The sequence below is a fragment of the Dipteris shenzhenensis genome, chromosome 27 (assembly GCF_047967505.1).
Source record: "Dipteris shenzhenensis isolate YYH24624 ecotype China chromosome 27, Dip_SZ_1.0, whole genome shotgun sequence".
Classification (NCBI taxonomy): Eukaryota; Viridiplantae; Streptophyta; class Polypodiopsida; order Gleicheniales; family Dipteridaceae; genus Dipteris; species Dipteris shenzhenensis.
In genome coordinates, this window is record NC_141622.1 from 11,589,700 (window position 1) to 11,600,059 (window position 10,360).

Below are 10,360 nucleotides of genomic sequence, written 5' to 3' on the forward strand. Positions count from 1 at the left end.
GCTTACTCCTAGGAGCATGGTGAATGAAAAACCATCTAATGTGCATGGGTTCTCAAGGCCTTCTAATCGTCCTAAATGCTTACTCCTAGGAGCATGGCGAATGAAAAACCATCTAATGTGCATGGGTTCTCCAAGCCTTCTAATTGTCAGACCTTATAGCTAAATCCTTGACCAATTCCTATAACACCACATAATCAATTATTTAAATTTGTGTACATAACCACTGGTCTCTCTAAAGAATTTGTCACCAACCCATCCGAGGTCATGCTACATTCTAACTGAATGTAATAATCTTATAGCTAAATCCTTGACCAATTCCTATAGCACAACATAACAATCAATTATTTAAATTTATGTACATTACCATTGGTCTCTCAAAAGAATGTCACCAACCCATCCGAGGTCATGCTACATAGGTCATGCTACATTCTTGCTACATTCTAACTGAATGTAATAATCTCGTGACAAATCTAGTGTATGGTGATGAGATATTAATTATGAACTTTGAATAGGGATCAAACATATAAATTTAGCTTGGTATAATTCCAATAAAAAATTTTGACCACTAGGAGCTTGAGGCATTAATTTACGATGTGTCTCCTCCCTCAAGCCCTCAAATCCTTTTCGAGGTAGATTTTTAATGGTCTCTTTTTGAAATAGTTGGGTTCATAGCATGATTTATGACCTTGAGTCATATGTGGCCTAATGAAAAATTTACTCAACCAAAAAACGTGTCAAACACAGCACATCCCATCTTTAATACGAACTATTTACTTCCAATGTCAACAGTTTAAACATTTCCTCTTTAACATATTAGCAAAACAACACTGCCATATTTATGCCTTCAAACAATCACACCTCTTGTGATTGAGAAGCAGCTCATATTACTGGCACAAACAAGAAAGCCCCCCAAATAAAATACAGCCAAATGATTATCACACCAGAAGGACACTTGCAATTTGGACTTTTCCTTTTACCACTCTAATTAAACAAGGGTATGACTACACTGCAATATACTAATTCATCTTTAATACGAACTATTTACTTCCAATGTCAACAGTTTAAACATTTCCTCTTTAACATATTAGCAAAACAACACTGCCATATTTATGCCTTCAAACAATCACAACTCTAGTGATTGAGAAGCAGCTCATATTACTGGCACAAACAAGAAAGCCCCCCAAATAAAATACAGCCAAATGATTATCACACCAGAAGGACACTTGCAATTTGGACTTTTCCTTTTACCACTCTAATTAAACAAGGGTATAACTACACTGCAATATACTAATTCAGAGCCCTTAGAAAAGGCTGAGGATGTAAAAACAGCCTATAGCAAATGCTTAGTGCCATTGGTATTTGTCAACAACTAAAATAACTATAAGATGAAAGCATGATTGTACAGTACATGGTGGAATATCAGCAATCAAAAGAACTCATAAGATGAAAGAATGATTGTACAGGGTTAAAACAAAACTTTAAATTCTTAAAAATCATCAAGCATAAGCTAGCAAATAATTGGGTTAGATCCTTTAAAATACATACTGACACATCACCTTTCAGTGCCATCAGGGTGATTATTTTCAAACAGGATCTCAATATTCCTCTCCTTCAACTTCTTCTGTACCTTCAGCTCCAACTTCCTCATAATCTTTCTCCAATGCAGCAAGATCTTCACGAGCCTCAGAAAATTCACCTTCTTCCATGCCTTCACCGACATACCAATGCACAAATGCACGCTTTGCATACATCAAATCAAACTTGTGGTCAATCCTTGAGAAGACCTCCGCAACAGCAGTGTTATTGCTTATCATGCACACTGCACGCTGGACTTTAGCAAGGTCACCACCAGGCACTACTGAAGGTGGCTGATAGTTGATTCCACATTTGAAACCAGTTGGACACCTGTGAGCAGAAGGGAGACAATTTAGAATATGATCATGATTTAAATAGCACATAATTTGATCTTTCAACCAAATGGCATGTGATGTTCTAATCTTACAGCATATATTTTAGAGAAACCAAAGTTCTGACAGAAAGACCTCTCCAAAACTTCTACAATGAAATGAATTAAACAAAAACTATCATGCTTAGCTTGAAAACCATCCTGTGATCAATCTACAAATGGAAAACTGGGAACACCCCTAAGTTACAGCCTACAGGACACAGCACGAATTATAGCCCTACAAATGAATGCATACCAGTCAACAAACTGCACTGTCCGCTTGGTCTTGATGGTTGCAACTGCTGCATTAACATCCTTGGGGACCACATCACCGCGATACATCAAGCAGCAGGCCATATATTTGCCATGCCGCGGATCACATTTAGCCATCATACTGGAAGGCTCAAACACAGCATTGGTTATTTCAGGGACAGAGAGCTGTTCATGGTATGCTTTCTCAGCAGAGATAACCGGTGCATAAGACGAGAGCATAAAATGAATACGGGGATATGGTACAAGGTTTGTCTGAAATTCTGTCACATCAACATTTAAGGCACCATCAAAGCGGAGTGAAGTTGTGAGAGAAGAAATGATCTGAGACACTAATCTGTTGAGATTGGTATATGTGGGTCTTTCAATATCCAAAGACCGTCTGCAAATATCATAGATTGCCTCATTATCCAGAAGTACAGCAACATCTGTATGCTCCAACAGGGAATGGGTAGAAAGAACACTGTTGTAAGGCTCTACAACTGCTGTAGAAACCTGGCAAGATCCAGTCAACAACCAGAAATGCTTAGCTCTATTAAGTGAGCAACCTGTCACTTTCTAAAAGACCTTCTATAATCAAGCAAACATGCAGGTTTGCACACATTACCTGAGGGGAGGGATAGATGGTAAATCCAAGCTTAGATTTCTTGCCATAATCAACTGAGAGCCGCTCCAATAAAAGTGATCCAAGGCCAGATCCAGTCCCACCTCCAACTGCGTTAAAAACTAAGAAGCCTTGCAAACCAGTGCAATTGTCCGAAAGCTTTCTTACACGATCAAGGCAGAGGTCTACAATCTCCTTCCCCACTGCAATCAAAAACAGATGAGATTCAGTGAAAGGAAGGGCAAACTTGAGTTTTAATTATCAAATAATCAATCTTAAAAGAGCTTCAGTAGAAAAGGCATTTAACCAGTCCAAAAGTCCATCCATTCAGCCAGCTCACACATGAAAAGAGCTCCACTCAGTCTATTTCTGTTTAGATTCTAGGAAGGGAGGGATGCAGCAATTGACAAACAATTTTGCATGAACCAAATTTTCAAGTCGATGAAAAAGAAATTTTGCAGTCCAAATTTTCAAGAATTTGGGCGTCTAAATGACATGTGACATCTTTTAAAACTACCAGGACGATGCCCAGACTCATCCTGTATACAGCATAATCTTTCTTAAAGTAACCTTGAAACTGTCAACAAAGAAGCGATACATTCAATCAATGGGACCAATAGCGTCTCAAAGTTTCCATGATCTATGTGTTGACTTGTGAAGGGTCGGCTATACTGCCTGGAAGTGCTGTGTGGAAGCCTTATGGCCGTGGGCCCAGGCACAAGAATGGCACCATGGCAAGTCCCAAGATACAAGCGATTTGTAGAGAACAATAACGATTTCCGGCATGTTCAATACGTAAGGTCACAGGAGACCAAACCTAGAACATCTCGTGGAAGCATAGTTGTCCGGATCTGATAGACTTTACAGATACTGCTCTAGTAGAGCAATTAATTCGTCCTTTGCGTGCTTTCTGTGCTGAGATTGCAGCTATACGAAACGACAACTGCACCCGTAAATTAAAGCAGCATTGCAAACCATTTTCACGTAACCCAATCACAAGAGCACCCACCGGTATAATGACCACGCGCGAAGTTGTTGGCTGCGTCTTCCTTGCCAGAAATAAGTTGCTCCGGATGGAAAAGCTGCCTATATGTGCCAGTGCGAACTTCGTCGATGACTGTCGGCTCTAAATCGACAAAGACGGCTCTTGGAACATGCTTCCCGGCACCAGTTTCGCTGAAGAATGTATTGAACGCGTCATCGGCTATTCCAACGGATTTGTCGCTGCAAAGATGCATAAGATGAGTAAGATCCGACGATCAGAAAGATCGCGCATACCGTGCTCTGAAGCAGAGAGCGACCAGAAAAGAAAAGACTAAGAATCAACAGATCAAAAATTCCACAGTGCATGACAACAGATCGTAGAAGACAGATCAGTGAGCTAGCAGAGTACAACAGAGGAAAGGCGAAACGATCTACTAGCCAAGCGTCCTCCCTAACAAATCAAGACAGCGAGACACCGCAAAGACAGCTGAAGACGCCCGCAATCTCCTCAAGAATGCGGCAAAGCAAGACTATGCTCTCGGCTGTGCGATCCAATGAGCGGGAGGGGAGAAGGCAAACCTGGGCATGCGACCGTCGGGGAGGATGCCATGTTCGAGGCAGTAGAGCTCCCAGCAGGCGTTACCGACCTGGATACCAGCCTGACCGATATGGATACTGATGATTTCTCTCATGGTGAAGGAGGAAAGCAAGAAAGGTGAGGATCTGCAGAGAGCGTGATGAGGACGCGCAATGCAAATGCACACACAGACACAGAGAAAGAGAGAGAGAGAGAGAAGAGCTTGCAAAAGAGCAGCCTTTTTGGTCAATCAGGCTGATGACCTTTAAAAGCAACAAGTGTGAAGAAGACATGACGACCTAAGTTTATTAACTCTTTTACATCACTGCCTCACGTCCGTCCCCCTCCAGCCTGGCCTTTGTTTGCTTTCATCCTCTCTTATTTCTTTACTAGGCGTTTAGGGCTTCTCTATCTCTCTCTCTTCTTACTTCTTACTTCTTATCTTATCTTCTTATCTTACTATATATTAGTGATATGGCACGAGAATGGTGGTTCTCAAATTCAGCATTTCATGCCCTTGGAGAGCTCCTTTACTCCACTAGTCCATCCTTCCAACGAGCACATCGGCGCCTTCTATTCTCAACATCGGAGCTGCTCGTTTGGAAACATCTTCCATGACATCCGTGCAATTCATGGCTGTCCACTGTAGCCCCTCGTTCGCTTCTTGCGCATCCCCTTCTCTACCACCCTCGCTCTTCGCTTCCTTTCCTCTTACCATCCGGGCCGGCCCTATGAAATGCAATTCATCTTGGTCCTTTAATGTTGAATGAATATCAACCCCAGCAGCGCAGTCGCGCTTCAGGCGGTTTGCAATTTGCCCATCTGCAACAACCATACACGGTTCCATATCTGGAGAAATGAACAAAGCATTAACATACGTATTGCAAGCACAAACTAATTCTTTCTACGTATCTTCAATAGTCATGTAAGCATCAAATATTTTTGGCAAGGTGTTGTGAAAGATTGAGGATTCGAAGGATTTATAACTAGATTCCCTCCGGAATACAGCTATACTGCCACGCAATGTAGGCCACGGGTGTTATGCCCCTCGTAGATGACTGTGTCTAAATTTTTTTTCAAAAAAAGAATCAAATCTAGAATTAGCTCTATTGTCATATATCCCCTCAATTCAGCCCCACAATAGCACCTCCGCATGCCTACTTGGGCATTCTAGAGCTCGATGCCCAACCCCGGCACCCCTTTCCTTCTTAAAGAGGGTGTGTGTGTGTGTGTGTGTGTGTGTTTGGAAAAAAGGAAAAAGCCTGAAATATCAAATGCACAATGTTGTATGTAGAATTACCTCTAGTCCTTAATGCCTAACATTATATAAACCATACCCTATAATCAAACTTTATTGAATTGGAAAATGATTCTTTTGCTGAGTAAGGGGGAATACTTGCCCTCTCTCCTCTCCTTTTTGTTGTGCCCACAGTTGCTCCCAAGTCTCTCTCTCGACCTTGCACACCTACCCATCCCCACCATGCATACCTCCCAAGTCACCACCCTGAAACTACGAATTCAATGTCTTATCTTTAAGAGTTCACCTTGCCTTTTGCATCCAATGGCTTCATCCATGAAAAGGAAAGTTTCCTCCTCGTATTTAAGACAACATTCTATTATTTCGGTCTTGAGATATTTCCAATAACTTATCTCACTTATCTTTACTCTCTCATGCACACAAGTAAAGAAAGCACATGGAAAAGCAAGTCTTATGAACCCCTAAACTTTATAACTAATAGAGTAGATAGTCTTTATAACCCATGGAGTTGATAAACTTTATAACATTCTATATTGCAAATTCTATTATTTTCATTTGCATAAAGAGTAAAAGATTGCAATAACTAGTAAAAGGAACGACATAGAAGAACTTTTAGAGATTCCAATTGCACAACAAAATGTAGAAAGATAATTGTGATGGGTTGTCCATTCGATTTCAAAATGTTCATAAAAAGAATACTACACACCAACTAAAGTTTCCCTCCTTGGCAAGTTCTTTGATCAAAATAAACAAACTTAAGAAAGGGATCAAGGCCTAGATTGCAAGTACGAAATAAGGGCTCAACATTTAACCTACATTAGTCAAGTTACCTTGAAAATTTGACCATCAACTTCAAGTGCAAGTATAAGTGATTATGTGTAAATGCTAACTTATAGGTGATTTTGATGAACATGTGACATTGTAATCACCACTTACTCTTTATAATCAATTGGGCTATATCTATCATGTCTCCCTCCCTCTAGTTACTATTTGGCTCAGGTTTTTTCCAACAATTATCTTCAAACAATCTCTCAGCACATCATATTGAAGTACCATCTACACCCCATCTACAAGGTTGTGAGACCCACAAAAAAGCATATATGGCAATAGACCTTATACCTTACAAGGTATGAATCCCTTGGTAGGGAAAATTTGATTATGCCTATATAGCATGTTCAACTTTTTCAACCAAGAAATGGGATCATTTTAGCACCACGCTTCCACATCAAAAGTGCAATTCTTACTGCTAACCTACATGATTCTATTTAACATCAAGAAACATAAAGAGGAATGAAAAGACCACTTTAAATGCGACTTTCCACTTCTAAGGACAACTTTGGCCGAGTTGGGTGAATGGATAATCTAGCCAAGGTGAGCACCCCTCTATGTTCAGATGCCTTTTAGGCAAGGCCCATGCTTCATGGATTGCAATGGACAAGGTGTGCAATGTCTGCACAATGCCCAACCAATAGCCATGCCATTGTGGGGCCAAAACCCAACGTCCATATACATTGTTAAGGGGGAAAATTCTATAGATAGTACGTGATCCACGCCCCAATAGGATGTGACTACACAACATAAGGATTGCATCACTTACATACATTATAGAATTCCCATATCTAACAAGTAATCAAATACCTCCAGGTGTTTGAGTGGGAAGAGAGAAGGCGACTAACTGAAGAAGTTATTGTATGTGTCAATAGGATATGTCCCTCAAACAACTCAAGTTTAAGCTAAAGACAAAGAAACAAATGGAAAGGGAAGGATGAAATTATTATTGAATGCGTGGAAGCATTAAAGTGAGTCTCAATTGATGTACAACATATAAGAAGGTTTTCTTTCCATTCAAGGTACATCTACGTGATCTTGTAGAGATACAAAAAAAGACCTTGCACTTCTTTTGTATATTTTATGCAAGGACATTATATAAATGTCTTTAAGCATCCAAAAATTAAAAGTTATGAGCAAATGAATTGGAATAGTAGGGTTGGGTCAAACATGCATAGTAATGCAAAGAATCATTGGTGCTTATGATGTGCTTCTACAAGGACTATTTAAACTCTTTGACATGCAACTTAGCTACTCCTTGAAAATCATTGTAAGCTCAATTATAGAGAGATTAATGTGACTTAAGGTGCCAAATCCGCATATCATAGCTAAGTTGCCAAATTGACACCAATAGAATAAACAACTAATTGCATGAAACAAAAATGAAAATGAATACATTTAAAGATGTGGAAATTTTTATTTTATTTGGTTTGGCAATATCAAAACCATCGTCTATCTAGTCCTTTTGCTAATGGCTAAGCTTTTTGAGTTACTCTGGCCAACTTGAGTATTATTTGTAGTTTAAAGCATTCGTCCTTTTATTTGGTGTGTTGCTTCTAGTAGTACATATGAAAGTTTTCCTCCTTCATTAAAGGTACATCTGTATTATAGCATATAAATACAAAAAATGAGTTGTTTTTGCATTATGCGCATATTTGAATGTTTTTCATCATCCCAAAACTACAATGTATGTGCAAATGAGTAGATATATGCTAATGCCAGCAATTATTGGTGCTTATGGCATGCTTGAATGAACTTGTCCTAAGGTTTCAACCTCTATATTGTGGCTAAATTGCAATGCCACTAATCGGATAAACAACTAGTTGCATGAAAAAGAAAATAAATGCATACAACAATTTGGAAGAATACAAAGTATAATTATCTTATCTAATTTTGTAAGATCTTAACCAATTTGAGGATCATTCTTAAAGAATAATGGTCTCTCTAGATCAAGCCACTATCCTGCCCAATCCTTAAGCTCATATTGCAACTTTAAGAGCTCCTAAGGTATATAAATCTATTTGACATTTTCATCACTCACACTTTTGTAATCTCTTCCCATCATTTATGCTACTATGTGTGGGTAGTATTGTGTGGCTACTCTAGTGTGTCTATATATGTAGGTCACCTACTCAATCCTTCAACCACCATCGATGAACTTTTTAGGTAACTCTTGCTTCAAGTTGGGTATTGTTTGTAGCTCAAAGAATTTGTCCTTTTATTTGGTATGTCCATTCTAGTTATTGGTAAAATGGTCATGCATGATGGCCACCTTCATTTTATGGCTTCATTTTATGGACTATATGGGGACTATATGGCACCTTCATATGTGTATTGAAGACTTGTGAGAGTGGACTATTAGATTTTTTATAAGATTCCATATCAAGAATGTGGCCTCACAAAAGTGCATCTTTTTTGTGCTACATGTCTTCCTTTCTATAAAGCTTCCTCATCAACTCTCTTGTTTTGTCTATGTTTGAGTGTTCCCCCCTGTCCATGTCCTCTACCACTCCACTTCTCTATTGCCTAAAGTGCAGCTACCTCTTTCTACCTCAAGGATCTTCTTTGTAGCCTTTAGTTATGATATGGACCACTATTTAAAAGGCGTATATCAATGGTCTTGAGATGTTCTCTTGCTTGTTTTCTTCTTGTCAAGGTAAAACTAAACCCCCATAAAAATTTTATGTTCATTAGTCCATTTGATAAATTCTTGAACCTAATTCATGACAAGTTTGTGTTCTACTTCTAGCTGCTTCTGGAGGGAGTCAACCTTTTACTTTGTCTTTTATTGATTGAAAGTTCATCCTTGTTTTTGAGAGTTCATTTCCATGTTCATTTTGACATAGATTCTAAGGCATCTTAGTCAACATGCTTGAGTACAATCAAGGGTTTGCCTAAGGTAGACAATGGTAAAAGTCATGGATGTTTGACCAGATGTAGAGACCTACAAACCAAGGAAACCTATCATGAATGCTCATGCTTTGATTATGTTGATCTTCAAATGAGGTGTACAAGACTGTATGCTCCATACTCAATCAAGAGTGTTGTATCATACTAAGCTTTTGGGACATGAGAGTTAGTGCAAAAGTCTATTCCAACATCATGGCTAAAAGGCCAAGTAGAATACTTATTTGAGTCCCCAAAGGTTGATCATGTTACCTATTGTCAAAGTAATGTTAACATCGACAACGAAGGCCAGAGACGAGGAGTGAAGAGACGAAGGATGAAGACTGATGAGAACGAATGACTTGGCTGAAAATGAAAACAATACTGAAGCTCTAGCTCCAAAAGGCAAAAGCAAAGGGTGCAAGGTGGAGGACGAGACATCAACAACAAAGCAAAGGTGTCGGGTAAAGGTGAAGACTTGAAACACCAACAAGCAAAGCAACCGGCCAAAAGGGTGGGAATCTTGAGGTTACAATGGGTTTGTATAGCATGGCAATAGATATTTGCAGGACATGATGACAATTGATGGGGATGTCAGGAAAAGGATAGCCAAGGAAATCCAAGAGAGTCAGAATTAGGCAGACGTCTCATCAAAAAGGCTGTAAAAGCGTGTGCCCTCCTCCATTGTGGGGTTGTTGATTGTTGATGAGTCGTGCAGATTATGGACACTTAGCTAGGTGTTGTCAACATCATAATTTCGGTCCTACGTGTGTGTAGTTGGGTGAGTCAAAGGTCCAAACCTTCTAGTTAAAAGTATTGCCCTATCATTTGCATCAAACTATACCATATTCTAGAGTTTAAAATTTACATATTTATTTCTCTATTGCTAGTATTCCATATTTGCCTTTTGCTAGTAATCCCATATATAGATTTCTAAAACCTAAGATCTCTTAAGCATCCGGAAAATGCCATACATGTTTATACTAGTGGAACCCATCAAAGTAGTGT

General features: G+C 39.3%; 1 protein-coding gene across 1 annotated transcript; it reads right to left on the reverse strand.

The window, feature by feature from the left end:
• Positions 1-1,452: 1,452 nt before the first annotated feature.
• Positions 1,453-4,654, reverse strand: LOC147883859 (tubulin alpha-3 chain). The gene is made up of 5 exons (XM_087398773.1): positions 4,383-4,654; positions 3,829-4,043; positions 2,823-3,022; positions 2,202-2,710; positions 1,453-1,905 (listed from the first exon to the last, which is right to left on the reverse strand). Exons 1-5 carry the CDS (start codon positions 4,493-4,495, stop codon positions 1,596-1,598), a joined length of 1,347 nt encoding a protein of 448 aa, XP_087254899.1. The 5' UTR covers positions 4,496-4,654; the 3' UTR covers positions 1,453-1,595.
• Positions 4,655-10,360: the final 5,706 nt, after the last annotated feature.

What these genes read in the sequence shown, in the direction of transcription:
- LOC147883859 (XM_087398773.1), bottom strand. Translation starts at nt 4,495, where the DNA reads ATGAGAGAAATCATCAGTATCCATATCGGTCAGGCTGGTATCCAGGTC. An exon ending in CCCGACGGTCGCATGCCCAG is followed by an intron (nt 4,044 to 4,382) that starts GTTTGCCTTCTC and finishes GCATCTTTGCAG; the next exon opens with CGACAAATCCGTTGGAATAG. An exon ending in CGCGCGTGGTCATTATACCG is followed by an intron (nt 3,023 to 3,828) that starts GTGGGTGCTCTT and finishes TTTTGATTGCAG; the next exon opens with TGGGGAAGGAGATTGTAGAC.